This window comes from Mesoplodon densirostris, chromosome 19 (genome assembly GCF_025265405.1).
Source record: "Mesoplodon densirostris isolate mMesDen1 chromosome 19, mMesDen1 primary haplotype, whole genome shotgun sequence".
Taxonomy (NCBI): domain Eukaryota; kingdom Metazoa; phylum Chordata; class Mammalia; order Artiodactyla; family Ziphiidae; genus Mesoplodon; species Mesoplodon densirostris.
Window position 1 is genome coordinate 13,777,428 of NC_082679.1, and position 24,472 is coordinate 13,801,899.

At 50.0% G+C, this 24,472-nt stretch overlaps 2 protein-coding genes across 3 annotated transcripts; both read left to right on the forward strand.

Moving 5' to 3' along the window:
- Positions 1 to 280: 280 nt before the first annotated feature.
- ECH1 (enoyl-CoA hydratase 1) lies at positions 281 to 10,276 on the forward strand. Its single transcript, XM_060083893.1, has 10 exons — positions 281 to 344; positions 749 to 956; positions 1,083 to 1,171; positions 7,751 to 7,875; positions 7,960 to 8,008; positions 8,137 to 8,201; positions 9,168 to 9,238; positions 9,326 to 9,397; positions 9,659 to 9,809; positions 9,988 to 10,276. The coding sequence occupies exons 1-10, from the start codon at positions 293 to 295 to the stop codon at positions 10,090 to 10,092; spliced, it is 987 nt and encodes a 328-aa protein (XP_059939876.1). The 5' UTR covers positions 281 to 292; the 3' UTR covers positions 10,093 to 10,276.
- A 1,500-nt stretch (positions 10,277 to 11,776) lies between these two features.
- LGALS4 (galectin 4) lies at positions 11,777 to 19,023 on the forward strand. Of its 2 annotated transcripts, none has more exons than XM_060083894.1 (10): positions 11,777 to 11,821; positions 12,145 to 12,233; positions 13,847 to 14,051; positions 15,427 to 15,583; positions 15,652 to 15,668; positions 17,809 to 17,847; positions 18,019 to 18,048; positions 18,350 to 18,438; positions 18,630 to 18,795; positions 18,877 to 19,023. In XM_060083894.1, exons 1-10 carry the CDS (start codon positions 11,777 to 11,779, stop codon positions 19,021 to 19,023), a joined length of 984 nt encoding a protein of 327 aa, XP_059939877.1. The 2 variants fall into 2 exon arrangements, with proteins under 2 accessions (XP_059939877.1, XP_059939878.1); XM_060083895.1 differs by lacking the exon at positions 15,652 to 15,668 and adding an exon at positions 17,659 to 17,685 and having other exon boundaries at positions 15,427 to 15,561.
- Positions 19,024 to 24,472: the final 5,449 nt, after the last annotated feature.

Consider the following 24,472-nt stretch of genomic DNA (forward strand, 5'->3'; position numbering starts at 1 on the left):
AATTTCTCCACCATTATGAAACAGCTGTGGTGAATTCTGTACATAATGTCCAAGAGCAGTATGAACCATTTTCTTAGTCCGGGTTTCTACTGGTCCAAAGGTTCCATGACCGAATCACTCTAATGGCCGGCGAACCTAGAAGGCTGTTTCCGGTTGCCCTTGGTAAAGATGGCGAGAAGAGGACCGTCACTGGCGTCAGGCTGTGGCCTCGATGCCCTCACCAAACATGGCGGCCTTTTGTGCCCGCCCCCTTAGCTTCCTCCTGTCGGTTTACTCCAGCGAATCAGTAGCAATGGCGGCGGTGATACCGGCTTCTCGGAGGCTCCGCAGCTTGCTGACCTGGCGTGAGTCACCTCTTGACCTTTGGGAGTCCGTTGAGCTTTCGTGCTGTCATAGCGACAGTCGGACGGGGAGGCCTGTCCCGGGTCTCGCAAGGTCGGAGCCCCTTATTAAACTCAGGGGTCCATGTGCCCCCATCCAAACGGCCTGTGTCTTACACTCGGGTCCCTGACGGCTCAGTGTTCCCAACCTGGAGTCAGTAGCACGATCACGGGTCTGAAGTGGTCCTCATACTGAGGCCACTGATAAGTGCACCCTAATCTTAAAGTCTGTATTTCCCTAAACCAAGGCCTCTAACAGGCCTGTGTTCCCCAATCTAGTGTCACTGAGATGTGTGCCCTCTGCTCTTGAAGGTGCTGTGCCCCCAATCTGGGGTCATCAATGGCTCTTCCTTCCTTCATCTCCCCAGGATTGACAGCCCGCACCAACCTGGGTCTCAGCCTTAACCTTCATCCCATGAGTTCCTTTGCACAAGATGAGGCCTCCAAAGCAGCCCCCAAGGAAGCCCCAGGCCACAGCTATGAGTCCCTTCGGGTGACATCTGTCCAGAAACACATCCTGCATGTGCAGCTAAACCGGCCGGAGAAGAGAAACGCCATGAACAAGGCCTTCTGGAGGTCCGGCCTGCAGATTCTGGAGGCCTGCCTGCAGGAGGAGGCGGGGGCTAAGGGACTGGGCAGGGGTGGGCCTGAGGGCAGGGGATTCCCACGCCAGACACGGCCCTTCCCCCCTTTCCCCCACAGCGAGATGGTGGTGTGCTTCAACAAGATTGCAGAAGATGCTGACTGTCGTGCTGTGGTGATCTCTGGCGCAGGAAAAATGTTCACTTCAGGTACCAGGGGCTCGCCACACCCACCCCTGCCAGTCTCCCCTGCTCCTGGGAATAGAGTAATGCTTCATAATTAGTGTTTTAAGCAGCTTCTAACTTCCACTTTGATCATTTTCAAATACAGAAATTAGTCCATGGGGCTTCCCTGGCGGTCCAGTGGTTAAGACTCCGCGCTTCCACTCCAGGAGGCATGGGTTCATCCCTGGTTGGGGAACTAGGACCCTATATGCCGCACGGTGCAGCAAAAACAAAAGAAAAGAAATTAGTCCAACAGAACATGACAGGATCATCGGCTCTAAAGTCAGGGTTTTCATCCTGAACCTGTGGCCTTGATCAAGGTCTTTAATCACCCAGAATCTGTTTTTTTTTTATGTCAGTAAAGCGTGTTGTAATAATTACACACTTTCTGGGAATTCCCTGGCAGTCCAGTGGTTAGGACTCAGCACTTTCACTGCAGGGGCCCGGGTTCAATCCCTGGTCGGGGAACTAAGATCCTGCAAGCTGCGAGTGGCGCAGCCAAAAAAAAAAAAATTGCATGCTTTCATGCAATTAATTACTCAGCCCACATGAACTGATTTCCAGTTACATGTCTGTTAGATCTTTTGATTGTCCCACAGGTCTTTTCTTCAGGTTGGATAATTTCCATTGACCAGATTCATCAACTCCTTTGTCACTTCTGTTCTGCTGTTAAGCCCATCCAATGATTTTTTAAAATTTCAGATACAGGCATACCTCAGAGATATTGTGGGTTCAGTTCTAGACTACCACAATAAAGCGAATATAGCAATAAAGCAAGTCACACGAACTTTTTGGTTTCCCAGTGCATATAAAAGTTACATTTACACTATATTGTAGTCTATTAAGTGTGCAGTAGCATTATGTCTAAAAAAGAAAGTACATACCTTAATTAAAAGATAATTTATTGCTAAGAAGTGCTAACCATTTGACAATGCAAGGTTGCCAGAAACCTTCAATGTGTAAGAAACACAGTATCTGTGGGACTTCCCTGGTGGTTCAGTGGTTAAGATTCCCTGCTTCCAATGCAGGGATGCACGGGGCATGTGTTCGATACCTGGTCAGGGAACTAAGATCCCACATGCTGTGTGGTGCAGCCAAAAAATCAAAAGAAAAAACAGTATCTGTGAAGCGCAGTAAAATGAGGTATACTTGTAGTTTGCAGTTCTCAAATTTCCACTTGGTTCTTTTTTATATTTTCCATTTCTCTGCTAAAGTTTCAATATTTATTTGTTTATCTTTGGCTGCATCGGTTCTTAGTTGCTCACTCGGGATCTTCATTGCCGCGTGCGGGCTTCTCTTTACTTGTGGCCCGTGTGCTCAGTAGTTGTGGCGTGTGGGTTTAGTTGCCCCTCGGCATGTGGGATCTTAGTTCCCCAACCAGGGATCAAACGTGCGTCCCCTGCATTGAAAGGCAGATTCTTAACCACTGGACCACCAGGGATGTCCCACAACCATATTTTTCTTTGCATCACTGACCGTAGTTACAATGGCTATTTTAAAATCCTTGTCTCCTAATTCCAACATCTGGGTCGCCTTGGCGTCAATCTCTGTTTCTTATCTTTTCTCTTGAAAAAAAAATGGGTCTCATTTTCCTGTTTCTTTGTTTTCGGAGTAAGGTTAGATTGTATCCTGGATATTGGACTATGGGAGAAAATGATGTGGAAATTCAGGATCCTATTACAAAATTCCAGAGTGTTGAGCTTCCTGTTTTAGCAGCTAAGTTGGAGTCAGTGTTTAAATCTCTTTGCTGGGCTGTCTGCCTGCTTCATGAGTCAACAAGAGATTTGGGCAGAGCTTATACACAGAACCTGGGGCTCCCCTCTCTGGATCTCTGCTTTCTGGAATTTCCCCCCCTCACTTTCTATCAGCTGAGGTCACCCTGGGCTCTGTTTGTCCTTTGGTTCTTCAAGTACAACTTCAACCTGCCCTCAGGTTAACTTTTTTAAAAACAGGTAACTCGGCCAGTCACTTTTTCCAGCGTCTGCCTGGTGCCTTCAGGTAATTGGATCTTGTCCAACAAGGGCACATAGTTGGCACCTGTAGGAGGGTCCATACCAGAAGTGGCGAGTCACATACACTGATTTCTGCACAGGGCCCAGCCTAGTGCTGGAGTCCCAGTGGTGACTGAGGCAGCCCCAGGCCCTGCCCTCATGGAGTTCCCAATTCAGTGGGGAAGACAGACAGTAAACAATGTCTTTCTTTCTTTTTTTTTTTTAATTTGCTTTAAAATATTTTATTGGAATCCTCTTGATAAGACCAAGTAAAGGCCACCTAAATGATGTTGGCCCCCAAATTTCTAGGCAGTCCCCTCTCCCCACCCCAGGAGGTTGACAGCTGCTCACACAGGTTAAGGCAGGAAAGATGTGAAGTTCCAAGGGTCTGTCCAACACCAGGTAGAGGACACCCTTTGTGTCAGCAAAATTCACAGTACCCAGGTAGAAGGTGCGCTGCTGTGAATGAAGTGGCAGGAACCATTACCGGGGCATCCCAGCTACCCCAACAGCACTTCTTCAAGAGGAGAATTCCAAACCTTAGGCCTTCAGTCACCAGGCTAGCCCTGAATCTCTGTGAAGGAGCACTGCCCTGGCTGGGCTTCCAAAAGCTCTCCTGCTTTATTCAAGAATAACACAACAGTGGACGTCTTAAACGCCCTCGAGGCGCTCAGGAGCCTCCTTCAAGAATCAGGGGCCTGGGAAGAAACCAATGAGTCAGCAGAAGCCAGGGCGGCTCCAGACCAGTGCCCCCTGCCCTGAGCTGGGTCAGTTCCAAGCAGTGGCATCACAGAGACATCAGACACTCTAGTCTGTAATGATGGTTCATCCTGCTCAGACCATGTATTTCTGTTTCGTCTGTTAACATCTCCGCATGTCGTGTCCGTTGTTTTCTTTCTACAACTCTCTCTGTTCTCCTTCATTCCTTTGTTCATCCATTCAACATTCCAGTGCCAGCCCCCTTCCTGGGTGCCGCGGACCTCAAAACAGAAAGCAGCCCCGGGCTTCCCTGGTGGCGCAGTGGTTGAGAGTCTGCCTGCCGATGCAGGGGACACGGGTTCGTGCCCCGGTCCGGGAAGATCCCACATGCTGCGGGGCGGCTGGGCCCATGAGCCATGGCCACTGAGCCTGCGTGTCCGGAGCCTGTGCTCCGCAACGGGAGAGGCCACAACAGTGAGAGGCCCACATACAGCAAAAAAAAAAAAAAAAAAAAGAAAGAAAAGTAAGCAGCCCCTGTTTCTGAGCCCTTTCCCTCATGGAGTGCAGGATGAGGGTTCATGTGTAGCCAGCCGTTCCAGGCCTGGGGTCCTCATCTTTCAGCTCACAGCTGATTGTGGCCATCTCGTCCCATTTTCGATCTGAAGGCCAGAAAGAAGAAACCCAACTTAATTAACAGTTTCAATGATAGAATGAAACTACTAATTTAAAAAAAAAGAACTAGCCCACACTTATTTACATTTGCGGAGTGTCTCTGAGCACCTTACACGTATTAATTCTCACCATGACCCCATGAGACAGGCTCAGTCCCCATCCCCATTTGATAGGTGAGGAAACTGAGACTCAGAGAGAGGAAGAAACTTGCCCAGTTCTCACTGCTGGGATTTTTGAACATGGGCTGCCTTGCTGCAGAATCCTTGCTCTTCACGGCTAAGTGACTATGGCCCAGGTGTCTGACAGACTGGTTCAAAGTATGCCGAGCCGGAGGAGCCCGCCACCTCCCACCCCTGCCAGCTGCACATACCTTCACCTCTCTGTGGTCCCATCTGAAGAAAAGGGAGATGCTATGAGCCCCCACCTCATCAGGTTGCCGTGAGGATGAAACGAGTTGATAGGCACAGAACATTAATTCATGTGGAACTTTTATTAATGTAGCTGCTATTATTTTTTTTCAAAATAAATTTATTTATTTTTGGCTGCGTTGGGTCTTCGTTGCTGCGCGCTGGCTTTCTCTAGTTGCGACGAGCGGGGGCTACTCTTCATTGAGATGCGCGGGCTTCTCGTTGCGGTGGCTTCTCTTGTTGCAGAGAACGGGCTCTAGGCGCGCGGGCTTCAGTAGTTGTGGCACGCAGACTCGGTAGTTGCGGCTCGCAGGCTCTAGAGCGCAGGCTCAGTAGTTATGGCACATGGGCTTAGTTGCTCTGCGGCATGTGGGAATCTTCCCGGACCAGGGCTCGAACCCGTATCCCCTGCATTGGCAGGCAGGTTCTTAACCACTGTGCCACCAGGGAAGTCCCCGTAGCTGTTATTATTGATGATTATAAATAACTTAATTGTGATGATGAAGGAGATCTGAAACATTTAGAGGTTCCCAGGGAACGAGATAGGGGACCTCTCCGGAATGACTTCTGACTCTGGAGGGGGACACCTTGTACCGTGGTCTGGGGCCCTTTATTCCAAGGGGTTGCAGACACCCGCGTCTGCAGATCCAGGTAGGGTGGATAAACCAGCAAAACCAGCAGGAGGAGGTGTGGCCAGGTGCCAAGCTGGGCTTGTTCTGGGGGTAAGCGTGGCTCCCACTGAGTCCTACAAGCTGTGCAGGCCTAGTGGGAAGCTGGCAGATGCCTGCAGGCTGATGCAGGCGGTTCTGGCCTCAGCTGAGGCGGAGTATATAATAATAGTAACTTGTGATGCCATTACGTGCCAGGCATTGCTCAAAGCGCCTCTGGGCTCTGTCGCTTGAATCCTTGCAGCCCCATCAGCTCTCAGGAGGATTTTAGGCTCATCTTACAGAGCAGAAACCCAAGACCCAAAGGATGGAGTGACCTGGCCAGGGTCACACAGAGGAGCTCTGTCTTACCCATATTTAACTTGCACAAATTCAGCTCTGCCCTGAGTCAACACTCCTCTGTTCTCGTTCATTTAAATAAGCTGTGCAGGCAACAGAGCCTCAGAGAGTCAGGGGTGTGGCTGAAGGTGGGAGTGATTTTTCAGGTTTGTCAAATAGCGTTGTTCAGAGGACAGGCAAAAGGATGAGAGTGGTTCACCTCGGGAAGAAGAAAATTCTGCTCAGAACCACCCTGTAGCTCCACCTCACTCAGAGTCAAAGCCAAAGTCCTCCTCTTGGCCCACAAGGCCCCACAGAGTCTGCCTCTGTCACCTCTCTGACGCTGGCTCTTCCTAATCTCCCCCTTGCTCACTCCACTACGCTGGCCTCAGTGGTCCTCACACAGACACTGGGGGCATTCCTACCGCAGGGCCTTTGCACTGGCTGTTCCTGACATGTAGAACTCTCTTATCCCAGATATCCCTACAGCTCCCTCCCTGTGGTCCTTCAGATCTTTATTCATATGTTGCTTTTTCAGTTAAGAGGGTCCCTGACCACCCTAATTAATACTGCAAGAGCCCTCACTGTGCATGTGCATGCACGCACACACACACACTCCATTCTACTTCCCTCCTTTAATTTTCTTTTAGTACTTGTTGCCACCTGACAAAATGTATCTTCTTACCTGTTTGTTTCCCATAGAAGGGCAGTTCCATGGGGGCAGAGATTGTTGTCTGTATTGTTCACTTATTGAGCACCTGCTGCGTACTAGGCCCTGGTAGGCACTGGGGATACAGTGGTGGGCAAAAAGCCAAACTCCTTGGGGGTGGGGAGGCGGGGAAGACAAACTCCTCCGCTCATGGAGCTCACATCCTAGAAAGGGAGACAGGCACTAAACGAGATAAGCATACAATTATGTGCTAACAAGAAGGCAGTGCGGGAGACATGGCCAAGAAAGGAGGTGAAGGGTGACAGGCTGCTATTTAGCCACGTGGCCAGAGGGGGCCTCTCTGAGGAGGTGACCTTTGAACTGTGGCCTGATCGCTGGGGAAGGGCTGTTCTGGGCAGAGGGAGGGGCAGGCACAGAGGCCCTGGGAAGCGAATGTGTTGTTGGGACGGCTGATGGAGGCTGTGTGCCCAGTGGCATAGGTTGGAAATGATGCTTGTGCAGGGCTGGTAAGGTCTTGGCAAAAGACCTGGCATTTCATTCTAAGTAAGAGGGATGGGGGGCGTCGGGGAGAAGAGAGGGCCCTGAGGTGATCACAAGTGCCCTCTGGCCGCTTGTGGGGAACAGACTGTGGAGGCAGGTCAGTGGAGGAAAGGTCAGACTTGGGATCGTCTTAAAGTTGGAGCCACAAAAATTTCTCCATTTCCGAGCTTCCTGTCTCAGGAAACATTACCACCTTTGACGCAGTTGCTCGTGCCCAAAACCTTGACCTCCAGGCCATCTGGCATCACAGTGAAAAGCATGGCCCCTGGAGCCAGCTGCATAGTTCTGGGTTTGAAATCGCAGTTCCACTGTTCACAAGCCAGTGTGACCTTGGGCATGTGATTTAAACTCCCCGTGCCTCAGTTTCTCCCCCAGGAAAATGGAGGTAGTAATAGGACCCACCTCAGAGGGTCCTTGTGAGGCTGAAGTGAGCAAAGACTCGATATACGTTAGCTTGCCTTGACTTCACACCCCAAAGGCAGTCCCTCCTGTGTGAGCTGCTGTTTCCACTGTGGTGGTTTGCGTGGCCTCTGAACTCTAGCCAGGGCAATGGGTTGGGCCTGGGCGGCTAGGTAAGCCTCCCCAGATCTCCCCACCAGGTATCGACTTCGTGGACATGGCTTCAGGCCTCCTTCAGCCCGCAGGAGACGACGTGGCCCGCATCAGCTGGCACCTCCATAGCCTCCTCAGCAGATACCAAGAGACCTTCAGCGTCATCGAGAAGGTGACTCTGGGAGGCTAGCAGGGCATCCCCCCTGCCTGCCGCTCCTGGACCAGCCTTGACCCTGCCCCTCCTGTCCCCTTCCAGTGCCCTAAGCCGGTGATTGGTGCCATCCATGGGGCCTGCATTGGTGCAGGTGAGTCTGCAGCCACCCACCCAGATCTGTTGCTAGTTAGACTTTGGCCCAAGGTGCAACCCCACAGTCTGGGGGTGGGGGTGGAGCAGTCCTGTGGTTGTTTAGTGTCCTTGGCCTCTACTTCCCAGGAGTGGATCTTATCACCGCCTGTGACATCCGGTACTGTACCCAGGACGCTTCCTTCCAGGTGAAGGTGAGCCATCCTCCCGAGCTTCTGCTTCCTTGGGCCCTGCTTAGAGCTGGGAAATGAGTGGCAGAGACAGGTCAGAGCAGGGGTAGAGCAGGAAGGGAGCAAGCTAAGGGGGTAAGAGTGAGTCTAGATGGCTTCATGGAAGAGTTAGTTAGAAGTGAACCTTAAAAAGTAACCCTTGGGGGCTTCCCTGGTGGCGCAGTGGTTGAGAGCCGATGCGGGGGACATGGGTTCGTGCCCCGGTCCGGGAAGATCCCACATGCCGCAGAGCGGCTGGGCCCGTGAGCCATGGCCGCTGAGCGTACGTGTCCGGAGCCTGTGCTCCGCAACGGGAGAGGTCACAGCAGTGAGAGGCGCGCGTACCGCAAAAAAAAAAAAAAAAAAAAAAAAAAAAATTAACCCTTGGGACTTCCCTGGTGTTCCAATGGTTAAGACTCCACGCTTCCAAGGCAGGGGGCGCCTGTTTGATCCCTGGTCAGGGAACTAAGATCCCACGTGCCACAGGAGCAAAAAAAAAGAAAGAAAGAACAGTAACACTTGGCCAGGGAGGAAGTCATGGGTAGGTCATGCAGTCAGTGTGAGGTCAGGAGTGAGTAAAGTTGTCAGGGAGGGGTTGAGGCTGGGGGCGCTGCTGGCATCAGTGCTGGAGGGGGCGGGAGGCACGATGGAGCTCATGGATGGAGGGGGGCAGGGCAGGGATGAGCCAGGCTTCCTTCTGGAGATAGATGCAGCTGACCTCAAAGAATTGGGAGGGCAGAGGAATTGGAAGGTGGGCTGTATTCTAGACCGAAGGAACCTACATGGGCAAAAGTATGTGGATGGGAATGAAACGGGGTGTTTGGAATGGGAGTCTCTGAGGTGGGGGTGGGGTGGGACCTCTGCAGTAAATGCAGAATTTCATTGGCACTGAGGTTGCATGGGGGACAGTAGTGGGCAGAAACCAAGCACGGACAGGATTGCTCCCCCCAGGAGGTGGACCTAGGTTTGGCAGCGGATGTGGGAACCCTGCAGCGACTGCCCAGAGTCATCGGAAACCAGAGGTGGGTGAGAGGAGCCTGGGGAAGGGGACGGCAGGACATCTAGACCTGGGATGACTGCCACCCCCGACACGCTCTGCCCTCTTGCAGCCTGGTCAACGAGCTGGCCTTCACTGCCCGCAAGATGATGGCTGACGAGGCCCTTGACAGTGGGCTGGTCAGGTAGGGGCTGAGGCCTGTGCTGGATAAGAGCTCAGGGGCAGCCAGACCTGGGTGGGGCTCTCTGGATCCCCGTGTACCTTAACTCATGGATTCCAAGTGGCCTCCTCTCTCTGGGTGGTCTGGAGTCTACTGCCCTGCTCTGATTGGTCCATTTCACTGTGGTATCTTCCGTTTTCTACTGTGATTGGCCACTTCTTCATCCATGAGAGGGAGAGGAGAGCTCTTCTCAGACCGCTGACTCCACATGCCTTTCATCCTCAGCCGGGTCTTCCCAGACAAGGAGGTCATGCTTGATGCGGCCTTCGCCCTGGCAGCCGAGATTTCCAGCAAGAGCCCCGTGGCGGTGCAGAGCACCAAGATCAACCTGCTCTATTCCCGCGACCATTCGGTGACAGACAGCCTCAACTTCATGGTGCGACTCTCCGTCCGACCAATCGCATCCCTTCTCTGATCCCAGAGCAACCAATCAGGGCACAGCGGCCCCTTGCAGGCCTTGTCCTCTGATTGGTGCACTGCTATCTCCCATTTTTCATTGGTCCAATTAAAATCTTCCCGTATCTTTTCCATTCCCCGCCGCCGTCTTTATCCAGAAATCCTGGAACATGAGCATGCTGCAGACAGAGGACGTCGTTAAGTCTCTCCAGGCCTTAATGGAGAAGAAGGAACTGAAGACCATCACCTTCTCCAAGCTCTGAGAGGCCCTTCGTCCCAGGTCCTGGCCCAGGGTCTAGCGTTGTCCCGTCTCATGCCTGCGCTTCCTCATTCACAGAGAGGGAGGATTAGTGAAGATGGTCCCCCTCGCTGTCTTCTTGGCCAGTCTCCCTCTTCATAACTTTATGACACAGCTTTACTCATGCCTTGTCTTCGCCCCACGAACAATAAAGAAATATAAAGAACCCGGTGTCCTTATTGGAGAGAGAGGCGAGGCAGAAAGGGGGTTAACATGATGATCCTGGGGGCTCCAAGGACCACACTTGTGCTGAAAGTTGGGGATAGAGATATGACCAATGGGCATGGGAGCCATGCAGGTGATGACCATTCAGAGTGGCAGTGGGCAGGCCAGGGCTGGTAGCAAGTCACGTGAAAGGCCACAGACGGTCTTCCTGCCTGCTCCAGGCTTGAGGGCGGCATTTCCCCTGCCTGGCCCCCACTCACCGCACAGCATAGTAGGTTCCGGTGCTGGAGTCTGGCTAGGGTTCTGCTGCTACCCAGTCTTGGGCCAACTGCCTCACTTCTCTAAGCTCTGAGTTCTCTTTTCCATATGTAATCCCAACCTCCTGGAGAATCCCTGGCGGTCCAGTGGTTAGGGCTTTCACTGCAGTGGCCCGGGTTCAATCCCCTGTGGGGGAACAAAGATCCCACAAGCCGCGTGGCGTGGCCAAAAAAATAAAAAATAAACCAACGTCCTGGATTTATGTTTAGAATGAGGGCAAGAGACCAAGCATTTTTTACAAGGTATTATTTTCCTTTTTTTTTTGGCCGCGCTGTGCGGCTTGTGGGAGACTTGTGGGATCTTAGTTCCCCCGACCAAGGATGGAGCCCAGCGCCACGGCAGTGAAAGCACGGAGTCCTAACCACTGGACCACCGGGGAAGTCCCCAAGCATTAATTTAGTGTCTCCTATATGCCACGTCCTGTTATGAATATTTATTAACTTAGTAATTCCTTTCAAGGACCCTATGAGGTTAATACTATTAATATTCCCTATTTACAGATGGGCAAATGGGCAAATTGAGGTTAAAGCACTGACACAAGATCAAACAGTGAAGAAGTGGCAGAGGAAGGAGTTTAACCCAGCACCTCAGGCTCCAGAAGTCAGTGATCTAAACCACTACATATACAATATAACGTACATACTAGAGGCATGCAGCAATATATTTAGGTCCTTGAACAGTTCCTGGGAGTATCAAGAGTGCCCAGTTCCTCCTCGCTTTTTCACTTGTTTCCATTGCCCATCTTTCCTGGGCCACTCCTTTTAGCCTTACCCTGCCCAACCCTCCTGGCCTCACCCTCCCTCTGACAACAAGGGGTCAGCCAGGTTTTTATGGGCTCTGATAAGGCCCTTGAAGGGCCAAAGTTCGCCAGCACTTCCTCTTTGCAGAAGAGCCTAGAGGAGGTGGTCCTGAGCTGAGTACCTCAGGCCTGGCCCAGAAGATCTGGGTTCCGGCTGGTTACCAGTGAGGCTGGTAAGAGAAGGGAGACTGGGGGTGCCCCAGAAGATGTGTGCCTAGGATGCCCAGAAGAGGGACCCCGTGGACCCTGCCCTGCCAGCCACTCCCTTATCCTCAGGTATAAGAGCCACCCACCAGCTGCCATCTGCCGCCATTTCCTACTCCTGCAGCTCTTCTCACCGTAGAAGCCACCAGCCCAGCCTCTCAAGATGGCCTTTGTTCCTGCACCAGGCTACCAGCCTACCTACAACCCGGTGAGATACCCTAGTCCCTGGCTTAGCTCCACCCTGACCTCCACACACCAATTTACCCTCACCCCGATCCTCAGAGGCACCCACCCGGCCACTGTGGGTCTGATTTACCCAGTACTGACCCTAGGGCTTGACTTACTCCCACCCTGATAGACTATTTACATCCATCTCCAGCTCTCAACCCTCTTCATCTTCACGCTGATCCCTCACCCCTTGGTTTCCTCTCCCTTGCTTAAGGGAGGGGGGCTGGAGGGGCTTCTGACTGAGTAGTAAGGGCTGCAATAGGCAGATGGCCTTTGAGGCCCCTCACCTGGCCCCTTCTGCAGACGCTGCCCTACCACAGGCCCATCCCAGGCAATCTCAGAGTTGGAATGTCCATTTACATCCAAGGAGTGGCTAGCGAGCATATGAAGAGGTAAGACCCTCCTCCATGCCAGGCTAGGCTGGGAGGGGGCTAAAAACAGGGGGCTTCCAGCCCAGGTGCAGGAGACCTATTTCCCTTCCTCCCCACCGCTGAGAAGAGGGCTCTATGCCACTGCACCTGATGGCCAAAGAACAGCTCTGGTCTGGGGAGTCCAGGGCTTGGTGATCAGATCAGGCGGGGGGCTGGGAGGTGTTAGGGAGACTCACCATGACAGGTGGCCCCAGAGTTGGGACACTGGATTGGAATTGATGGGCATGACAGCATGAATTAAGATCACAGGCTCAGAGCTGGTCCACCTGAGTTCATGTCCCAGCTCTGTCACTTACCAACCGTGTGACTGGGAAAGCTCTGTGTGCTTTAGTTTGTCATCTCTAGAATGGGTTTTGAGGATTCAACATGTAAAGCATATAGAGTCGTATATTCAGCACTACAATAACTCGTAGCTTTTTGTTTTCTTTAATTTTTTAGATTTATTTTTGGCTGCGTTGGGTCTTCATTCCATGCGGGCTTTCTTTAGTTGAGGCGAGCGGTGGTGGGAGGGCTACTCTTTGTTGTGGTGCACGGGCTTCTCACTGCGGTGGCTTCTCTTGTTGTGGAGCACGGGCTCTAGGTTTGTGGGCTTCAGTAGTTGTGGCACGCGGGCTCAGTAGTTGTGGTGCATGGGCTTTGTTGCTCTGCGGCATGTGGGATCTTCCCGGACCAGGGTTCAAACCTGTGTCCTCTGCATTAGCAGGCAGATTCTTAACCACTGTGCCACCAGGGAAGTCCACTTAGCTTTTTTTATGGTTTTAAAAGTGTGATGATAAAAAAAAAATGGTGATGATAATTGAATGATGTCATAGGACTGTTGTTTCTTTGTTCATTGTTTCTGTGTCCACCGAGTACCCACTCTGTGCCTAGGCGCTGGGGACAGAGCATTCAACAGGACAAAGATCCCTGTCCTCGTGGAGCTGACATCCTAGTAGAGGAGACAGATAAAAAATAAATAAGTCAGATATACAATAAGTCAGATGGCAATAAATGCTATGGAGACAAATGAGGAGGGAAGGGAGATGGGGAGCAGATGTGGGGTAGGGGTTGTGTGGCATTGTCCCTTTAAATAAGGTGGCCAGGGAAAGGTTCCTGGGAAGGGAATTTTTCAGCAAAGACCTGAAGGAGGTGAGGGAGGGAGCCTGGGGTGTATCTGAGGGAAGAGCATTCCAAGCAGAAAGAACAGCCAGTGCAAAGGTCCTGAGGCAGGTGTGTACATGCCCCCTTGGAATAATTTGGGGGATGATGGTGTGAAGGGAGCTGTGGAAGGTGCTCCGATTTGGGTTTTCACAGGGTCCCTCTGGCTGCATGTGGGGAATGGCCTTCAGGAGCCAGGGCGGGGGCAGAGAGACCTGAGCCGATAGAGACTGGGCTGGGGTAAACGCAGGAGTCCCAGTAGCAGTCTTATTTGAAGCTGGGTCAGGGAAGGGGGTCTCATAAGGAAAGGGAGTGAGCAAAGGGGTAGCGGTGGGAATCTGCCCCTTGGAGTGCAGGGGCACGATCTCCGCCTCCAGTCTTGGGTAGTAGTGCGCTGGCGTGGGCGGCCAGGGGAACAGCCCTTCGTGTCCCACCAGGTTCTTCGTGAACTTCGAGGTGGGGCAGGGCCCAGAGGCAGACGTCGCCTTCCACTTCAATCCCCGCTTTGACGGCTGGGATAAGGTGGTCTTAAACACGAGGCAGAACGGCAACTGGGGCAAGGAGGAGAAGAAAAGGAGCATGCCCTTCAGCAGGGGCGCCGCCTTCGAGCTGGTGTTCATGGTCTTGGCCGAGCACTACAAGGTCGGAGCCTCGAGGGCGGGGCCTCCCCTCCCCACCCCTCCCTCCCTCCCTCCTTCCCTCCCTCCCTCCCTCCCTGCCTTTCTGCCTTCCCCTGATCCCTCCCTCTCTCCCTTTCTTTCTTCGTTTTTCCTCTCTCCCTTCCCCCTCCCTCCTCCCTTCCTACCTCACTTTTCTTTTCTTTTCTTTTCTTTTCCTCCTCTCCTGCCTCTCTTTTTCTCATTCCCATTCCTCCACCTCGGAGAGCCTTCTAACGTGTTTCACGCATAACATCTTGCTCCCGTGTTCTTGCGAGGTATGTATGTTGGCCCTTATCAGGAAGTCTAAACACACACAGAAGCACAGAGTCCTGGGAAGCCCCCCTCTCCTTGGCCAGCGCCGAGAGCTGTCCACTGTCTACCTCCCACTTCCCCTCCGGTTATTTAGAAGCAAATCCCAGCTATCATATAATTTCATTCATAAATATGAATGGAGTTCTCTCCATCCCCTGCCTGCCACTCCCCATAAATGACACACATCAGACACCCTGTGCATATCTGTCCCAGCCTGACCCATGGGAGAAGTCTTCTGGCAGGATAACCTACCTGGACGTTATCTGCCCTCATATGGACACCAGATATCTAACCTCATCACCAAGGTTAACATCAGGGCTTGAGCTCGGACAGACACGGGTTCAAGTCTGGGCTTTGCCTCTCCCCAGCATGTGACCTTGAACTGGTCACTCTACCACCTGGAACCTCTGCTTTCTTGAACAACAGGGACAGTGTTTTGTCCTCCCTCACGGAGCTGTTGAGCCAATCATCATGTTGATGCCAGCAGGTAAAGCGCTTAGCATGTAGGAAGCTCTCAGTCCTGGGGAGCTGGGTCTTAGCTGTGCCCATTGCTGAGCACTATAAATAGAACCGTGATGGCTTACAGTACTCCTGAGAGGTGATGACAAGGCAAGGCTCTACATGGGATTTCCACAGTGCCTTTGACATGCCTTCCCAACAGTCCCAGAGCGAGATCCCATTTTACAGATGCAGAAACAAAGACTCAGAGAAGTGACTGACTTACCTAAGCTCACACAGCCAAGACATGTCAGAGCTGGACCTGACACCCAATCATTTGGTACCAAAACAAGGACTCCGATTAAGTTATCTCCCAATCTCCATCCTCAGGCTAAATTCTCTATTCTCTTCCACCCACCAATCTGTGAACTGACTTTTGACCTCAGCTTGACCTCTCACCGGTGGACTCAAGATTCCTGACTCTGAGGCTATCCCAGCTCACCCTCAACACTTGTGACCCCAAGTTAAAAATCTCCCTGTTTCCTGCTTCCTGTTTCCTACCCTCCAGGGTCAGAGGTGCCACCTCTGACCTGACCCCTGCCCTCCAGGTGGTGGTAAATGGGAAGCCCTTCTATGAGTTTGGGCACCGGATCCCACTACAGATGGTCACCCACCTGCATGTGGATGGCGACCTGCAGCTTCAGTCAATCAACATCATCGGAGGCCAGCCCACCCCAAACCAGGTGTGTGGTGTGTCCCCCTCTTGTTTGCTTGCTTTCTTCCTTAATTCATCCCTACATTCACTTATATCCTGAGCACCTGCTCTGTGCCAGACCCTTTGCCAGGTGATGCCACAGACCCAGCGGCAACCAAGGCAGTCTACTGGGAAGACACATGTGTCACCAGATAGTAGTGGCCACAAGTCGTCAGTGCAGGGGTGGGGCACATATAGGAGGTTTGGAGAGTCTTTTTTTTTTTTTTTAAGGTATTTGCACCATTTTCTACACCATCATTTTATTTTATTTTATTTATTTAATTATTTTGGCTGTGCCACGTGGCTTGCAGGATCCTACTTCCCCGACCAGGGATTGAACCCTGGCCCTTGGCAGTGAAAGTGCAGAGTTCCAACCACTGGATGGCCAGGGAAGTCCCTGGAAAGTCTTAGGAAAGGCTTTCTGGAGGAGAAGTAGGTGTGTAAGCTGAGTCAGAAAGTGAAGATAGGGAGGGACAAAAACCACAGGAGTAGCAAACATGTTTCTGAGAAGTTGCCTGACGTCATCAGTCAGCTGGGAAATTCACTGCCAATCACAGGGAGCTACCACTACACACCCGCCAGAAGGGCTATAACGGGAAAGGCACATCATACCCATGGCTGGTGAGGCTGTGGACTGGTCGAGATTCCCATACCTCGGGAAATAACTGGGCAGCATCTACGGAAGCTGAACAGACACACACCGGTGACCATGAAACCCCACTATCAGGTCCATGGTGAACAACTGGCCAAGACACAAGCACTAGAACCCCACAGCAACACTCCTTGGAGAAGCCCAAACTTCAGAACCCTGGCATGTCCTTCAGCTGAGGGCTCTACCCTTCCCAACCTGTAAGTCCCCCAGCACCTCCAAGGGGAAAGTATTCTGATGATCATCAGCCCCATTCTACAGATGTGGGAACTGAGGCACGGAGTGCTTCAGTAACTTGCCCAAGGTCATGGAGCTTGTAAGCGGCAGAGGCACGGATCAAACCACTCCTCTTCCTCCCTGATGAGGAAACGCTGGGAATGTCTTCATCCCTAAGGTGGCCTTGGGCCCATGGGTGTTCATTTTACTCTTGTGCTTCATCAGTGTGTTTTATTTTATTATTTATTTACTTACTTACTTATGACTGCACTGCATGGCTTGCGGAATCTTAGTTGCCTGACCAGGGATCAAACCCCGGGCCCCCACAATGAGAGTGCCAAGTCCTAACCACTGGACCGCCAGGGAATTCCCTCATCAATGTATTTTAAAAAGAAGAACAACATGGGAATTCCCTGGCGGTCCAGTGGTTAGGACTCCTCACTTTCACTGCCGAGGGGCCGGGTTCAATCCCTGATCAGGGAACTAAGATCCTGCAAAACGCTCAACACAGCCAGAATAAAAAGAAAAACAAGGATGAAGCAATTTTTAAAGGACCTTCAGGATAGTTGGCTTAAAACGGAAGTCGAGGCAGAAATGAGTGCATCAGAAACAGAGAGAAAGAGTGAATAAAAATTGTTGGGTGGGGAAAGGAACCACTGGTGAGAAGGTGAGGACGAGAGAGAGGAACAGAGACAGAGACAGCGAGTAAGAGAGGCTGAGAAACAGAGTCACACACAGACTGAAAGAGCTGAGACAGACAAGGGAGAGACACGAACTTGGCTGGTTAAAGCACCCCTAGTTGCCCCAGGGGTGCGCATGTAGAGGGAGGGGCAAATCATGGTTGGAGATGAGGTGAGCAGGGTGCTGTGTGGGCCTGGGGGTGTGTAATGAGGGTGCACACTTTATCGTGTGGCTCCTGGATTGAGTGGGAGGAGAGGAGTGGATGAGGGTCCTGGGTCAGCAGGAAGCCAGGACAGAGGTGGGTACAAAAACAGAATTTACCAGCCTTGTCCTAAAGGAGTGGGCTGAGGTTCGCTGTGCACTGGATATCCCTAAACACGGCGAGTTCCTCTCCATGAATGAGCCATCTGAGTGCCACCCTTTGACCCCGAGTTCCCTTGGATGGTGGTGGTAGGCTGCCCTGGGGCGGGCATCCTTGACACCCTCCAGGCCCTAGTTTAGGGTCCCCCTCATTGCCTCCTTCTCCTTCTGTGCCCACAGATACCCATGCCTAATCCGGCGTACCCAGTAAGTACCTGCTGGTGGGTGATGGACTTCCCCTTGAGGTGGGGTTCAGTGGCTGAGGAGGCCCTAGGGCAGCCAAAGGACCCCCAGCCTCTCCCCATTCATGCCTTCCGTCCATCTGTGTAGGGTCCTGGGCAGTGCTACCAAGTGCTAAGTAACCTCCCTGTAAGTGGGAGGGTTGTGTGGCCATTTGGGGGTGGGTGGCAAGAATTGGAGGGTGGTCAGAGAGACTGGATCCCCAGTTGTACTAATCCAGCACCTAGAGCTACGCCTGCATGTAGTAGGTGGGCCTAATATTTGCCGAATATTATAGAATAACTTTTCCTCACTTCACAGACCATGGAGGGACCCCCAACCTTCAACCCGGTAAGGTCTCTGGTGGGAGTTTAGGGTTCTGTGGTGGGCAGTTTGTGGGCAAGCAGGAACTGGTGGTGGGTCGGGGGTCCTGAGCCATGGGGAGCCCTGAGAAGGTAGGAAATAGAGTGGGCAGAGGGTGTTTGGGGCGGGAGGTGGGTGGGGAGAGGGTGGAGTTGGTGGTCAGAGGGGGTGGAGGTTGGCGGTTTGGGACATTTCCCAGGACAAGTGAGAGCCCCTCTCTGAAAACTTGTCCCGCCTCTGGCTTCTGGGGACCTGAGAGATGATGGGACACCATGTTCTCTTCCCACAGCCTGTGCCATTTAATGGGAGACTGCAAGGGGGGCTTACAGCCCGAAGAACCATTATTGTCAAGGGCTACGTACCCCCCACAGCCAAGAGGTACGGAATCCAGATTGAGGTGTGAATCCTTGGTCCTCCTCATCCCTCAGTCCTAGGAGTCTGAGCCCTCAGCCTCCTCCTCCACTGGAGACCTGGGAATCCAGTCCCCAGTCCCCTCCTTCCTTGGGGAGCAAAGCGCTCCCCCACCTCCCCCCCACCCATCTCACTCCTACCTTTCTCTCTGCCCCCAGCTTTGTCATCAACTTCAAGGTGGGATCCTCAGGGGACCTGGCTCTGCACATTAACCCCCGGCTGAATGAGGGCACCGTGGTTCGGAACAGCTTTCTGAATGGCTTGTGGGGAGCCGAGGAAAGGAAGGTCCCCTACAACCCGTTTGGTCCTGGACAGTTCTTTGATGTGAGTCTGGGGTCTCTTTCCCTGCTTCCCTCCAAAGCCTCTGTCCTGGCTCTGGCCTCATGCCCGCCCCTCTCTCTGCAGCTGTCCATTCGCTGTGGCATGGATCGCTTCAAGGTGTATGCCAACGGCCAGCACCTCTTCGACTTCTCCCATCGCCTTTCGGCCTTCCAGAGGGTGGACATGGTGGAGATTCAGGGTGATGTCACCTTGTCCTATGTCCAGATCTGATCTATATCTGGGGCCATAACCCTTGGGAACACAGAGGAAGATCCTGTAGAACTCCTTTCTAAGCCCCTAATAAAATGCCCGAGGGTGTCTTGTGAGTGTACACGACCCTGTTCGCCTCCCTCACTCTTCCTTCCTTCTTGGTACAATCAAGCACTGTCCATTCAGCCATCCAATCATCTGTCCATCCATCCTCTCATCATAATAAATCTAGGGCTTTATGTGTATGAACCCATTCACTCCTCACAATGCCAGGAGGTAGGTACTATTATTATTTTCCATCTGTAAATGATGAGGAGACAGGCAAAGAAAGATAAAGCTGTTGCCCAAGGTCACAGAGTCCATAAATGGCAGAACCAGGATCCAAATCGAGGTGGTCTGGCTGCCAAGGCTACGTGCTCAACCACTATACAGCCTGTTGTCCCATCCACCCTGCATCCATCCAACCAAAAGCCCATATACCCATTCAACATCCAACCATCTAGACACTCACCAATCCATCTATCTGTCTGTTTGTCCAGCCATCTTTTCATCCATCCCTTCATCCATCCACCCATCCATTCATCCCTCCATCCATCTATCTCATCATCCATCAATCTTTCCAAACATTCATCTGAGCATATGTTCATCCATCTATCTAAACATTCAACAATCCATCCACTCTACCTCTCCATTTTAGCTGTTTGTTCATCCATTCATCATCCAGCCATTCACCCATCCATCTGACCATCCATCCATTCAAACATCTAACTACTTATTTATTAGTCCATATGTCTATTCACTCAGCCATCCTTACATCCAAATTTCATTCATCCTTTCATCTCTTCACTCCCTCCTTCATTTGTCCACGCAGTTCTCTGCCTTCCAGCACATCCATCCATCCATCCATTTGTCCATTTTTTATCTATCCAGTCATCCATTCTTCTCTTCACGATCTATTCCTCCATCCATTTCCAATTTTTTTTTTTTTTTCTTTTTGCGGTATGCGGGCCTCTCACTGTTGTGGCCTCTCCCGTTGCGGAGCACAGGCTCCGGATGCGCAGGCCCAGCGGCCATGGCTCACGGGCCCAGCCGCTCCGCGGCATATGGGATCCTCCCAGACCGGGGCACGAACCCGTATCCCCTGCATCGGCAGGCGGACTCTTAACCACTGCGCCACCAGGGAGGCCCTCCAATTATTTATCCATATATTTATCTCTTCATCTGTCCACTAACCATGTGTCATTCATTCAAACATCCTTTTATCATCATCTTTGTGTTGAGTTAATAATATGTTCATTTACTTACACTTTCATGCATCCATTTATTCACTCTTATTCATTCACTCACTCGCTTGTTCACATATCCAGTCATTTGTCACTGTCTATTCAATTACTCATTCAGTTTATTGTCTCATTCATTCACCTGGTCTTGTTCTTAAACAGTCCTACGTTGCAATCCCCTGGGGAGCTTTAAAAAAATATTGATACCTGACCCCAACCCAGACCATCATTAGATTAAACCACAAAAATGCCATTTTTGTAGGTTAAAAGTGGTTAAATATCAATAATTTCGTATGTTCTAGCCTAGTAAATCTGTAGTGGGTCCTGGGCATCAATATTTTCGTTGAGTTCTCCAAAAGATTCTATGGATTTGTCAAACATTGATCAAAGATGTTCTGGGGGCCCTCAGACCCTGGATGGATGCTGAGGAGGTCAGGAAGGGAGGAGAGCTGACCTGGGCAGCCTCCAGTCTGAGGCAGTCTTCTCCTTCTTCTGGGCTCCCTCCTCCCTTACTGAACACTCACTGCCCAGGGATGGCTGTCAGGAGATACATCAGTCACGAGCCTAGAGGAGCACAGGGAGAGGGTCCCCCAAAGAGCTGGAGAGGCCATGTTTAGTTTTCTGTCACTGCTGCAATATGTTTGAAGAAATAATGGCTGAAAACTTACCCAATTTTATGAAAGACCTTAGTTTCTAGATCCGAGAAGCTCAATGAACTGCAAGTAGGATAAACGCAAAGAGATCCATACCGAGACCCATCATAGTTAAACTGCTGGAAGAAAAAAAAAAAAAAAAAGACAGAGAAAAATTTGAAAGCTATAAGTGAAAAACAACTCATCATGTACAGGGGAAAGCAGTACGATTCACAGCTAAATTTTCATAGAAACAATGAAGGCCAGAAGGCAGTTGAATGATTTATTCAAAGTACTAAACAAAAGAAAACTGTCAGTAATTCTGTACTCAACAAAACTATATTTAAAAACTGAAGGCAAATGTTAAGAAAAAAAAGAAACAACAAAAAACTGAAGGCAAAAGGATACTCTGAGATAGACAAAAACTGAGAATTCATTGCTAGCAGACCTCCCTGTAGGGAATACTAAAGGAAGTCCTTCACAATGAAAGAAAATGACATCAAATCCACAGGAAGAAATAAAGAATCCTAGAAATTATGAATATGTGGATAAATATTTTTCAAAATTATATAAATAAAATTTCTTTTATTTTTTCTTCTATTTTCTTTAAAAATGTGATTGTAGAAGTGAAAATTATAACACTATATTGTAGAGTGTATAACATATATGAATGTGATATATATAACAACAATAGCACAAAATAAGGTGAGAGGGCTTTCCTGTTGGCGCAGTGGTTGAGAGTCCGCCTGCCGATGCAGGGGACAGGGGTTCGTGCCCCGGTCTGGGAGGATCCCACATGCCGCGGAGCGGCTGGGCCCGTGAGCGGTGGCTGCTGAGCCTGCGTGTCCGGAGCCTGTGCTCCGCAACGGGAAAGGCCACAACAGTGAGAGGCCCGCGTACCGCAAAAAAAAAAAAAAAAAAAAAGGTGGGAAATGGAGATATATTGGAGCAATGCTGCTATATTTTACTGGAATTAAATCTCTATTAACATAAAGTTGACTGTGATCATTTACAATGTATACTGTCATCCCTAGAGTGACAATTTAAAAACCAGCTTTCAAAATATACAGTTAAAAAAAAAAAACAGAGGAATTTAAATGGTATACTAAAAATTGTTCAACACAAAGCCAGGTAGTGAAGGACTAACAGAGTAAAAACAAATAGCAAAATGGCAGCCATGAAGCCAACTGTATCAATCACGACATCAAGTGTGAATGAAATAAACATTCCAACCAAATGTCAGAGATCGGGGCTTCCCTGGTGGCGAAGTAGTTAAGAATCCGCCTGACAATGCAGGGGACACGGGTTCGAGCCCTGGTCCGGGAAGATCCCACGTGCCGCGGAGCAACTAAGCCCGTGTGCCACAACTACTGAAGCCCACATGCCTAGAGTCTGTGCCCCGCAACAAGAGAAGCCACTGCAGTGAGAAGCCGGTGCACCGCAACTGAAGAAAGCCCACGCGCAGCAACAAAGACCCAACGCAGCCAAAAAAAAAAAGAACTTAAAAAAAATAAAGTCAGAGATCGTCCGTGGTGGTCAGCTTCCAAACTGGCCTCCAATGATATTCAAACCCTTGTGTGAACCCCTCCCAAATGGTACCAGGGTTGGTATGTGTGACTACATTTCATCAAGAGAATATGGCAGAACTGAGAGCATGTCACTTCTCAAACGGGGATATAAGAGACACTACAGCTTCTGTCTTGGCTTGCTCTCCTGCTCTCTCATTTCTCAATGACTCCCCCAGGAGGAGTCAGTAACTTCTTGAACAGTCCTATGTAAGTGTTCATGTGACAAGAAACTGAAAACTCCTGCCAACATCCATGTGTGTAAGCCCTCTTAGAAGAAGTTCCTCCAATCCCAGTCAAGCCTTTAGAGCAGAGGTTGCAAACGTTTTCTATAATGGTCACATAGTAAATATGTTAGGCATTGTGGGTGACCCAGTCTCTGTTGCAGCTCCCGAACTCCATGGGTGAGGCACAAAAGCGGCCAGTAGGCTATACATAAATGACAGAGCATGGCTGTGTCCCAATAAAACTTTATTTATGGACACTGAAATTTGAATTTCACATCATTTGAAGTGTTAAGAAATGTTGCTCTTCTTTTCATTTTTTTCCAGCTATTTTAAAATGTGAAAACCATTCTTAGATTGTGAGCCTTACTAAAATAGGTAGTGGGTGGGTTTAACCAACAGCCATAGTTTGCCAAAACTTCTTTTGGGTGCTAGCAACTTCACTTATAGTTTGACTGTAACTGCAGGAAAACTCAGCACCACAACCTAGTTAAGCCACTTCTAGGTTCCTAACTTCAGCAACTGTAAGACAGTAAGTATGTGTTATGTTATGATGTTACTGGGATAATTTGTTATGAAGCTACAGAGAATAATACATTTTCAGCCTGGATAAGAAAACAAGATCCAAGTATATGCTATCTACAAAAGACACACTTTAGATCTAAGACATAAATAAGTTGAAGGTAAAAGGATGAGAAAAGAAGTACCATGCAATCAGTAACCATAAGAGACTAGAAGGGCAAAATTAGTATCAGACACAATAGATGTTAAAAGAAATTGTACTAGAGACAAAGGATGTTTCATCATGATAAAAGGGTCAATACATCAAATACACACATCAAACTATGCCCATATTTTGCTAAGTGACAAAAAAGAGGTGAGTAGGTGAAAGATGCTCAATTTTATGCAAGGAGGGGAAAAAATTGCATATACATGTGTTTAGAAGTGCAGAGAGTTTTGGAAAGATACACAAGAGATAAAGACACGGGTAACAGAAGTTTGCTCTTACAAAGGAGGACTTTCATATACATATTTTATATATTGATAGTTTTTTTATTTTGAAATGACTAACACAGAAAGTTGTAAGTACAGTACAAAAATTTTTTCCCTACACTCATTTGAGACCAAGTTGCCAACATGCTTCCTGATCACCTTCAATTACTTTATTGTGTATTTCCACAAACAAGAACATTCTCTTGCATGTCCACTGTAAGGCAACAGTGAAAATCAGGAAATTAACAGATGGATAACAGATTAACAGATGGATAACTACCATAATTAACAGATTAATAGATGGATAACTACCATCTATTCCGAGACCCCAACCACCTTTACCAGTTGTGCCAACAACTGTATTTTCCACTGCATACTTTGAAATTTGTACCGTAGGTATATCTTTAAATTAATATATATATTAAAAGTGATATTATATATATAAATTCCTTTAACAGGCAAATAAAAATAAAAATAAACATAATGAGCCCTGGGACCAGGGGAATTCAGACTTTCCCGGGTCCTCCAGTGGGAGAGGGTGTCCTGCATTCCACGACCCAACCAGAGATACACTCTCAAGGGCCGGGCATGGGGGTGAAGTGGCTTCAGCCGAAGGGTCTCAAGGGGCAGAAAAACGGGTCCAGAAAAAGCTCAAGTCCCGCGGCAGGGTTTGGTCTTCCCACCACCCTAGCTGTTTCAGGTTCAGTCGGCAAGCAGCCCCACCTTGCCGAGCCTCCGTTTTTAAACCGCAACTTCTGCAGCGGCCCAAGGGAAGG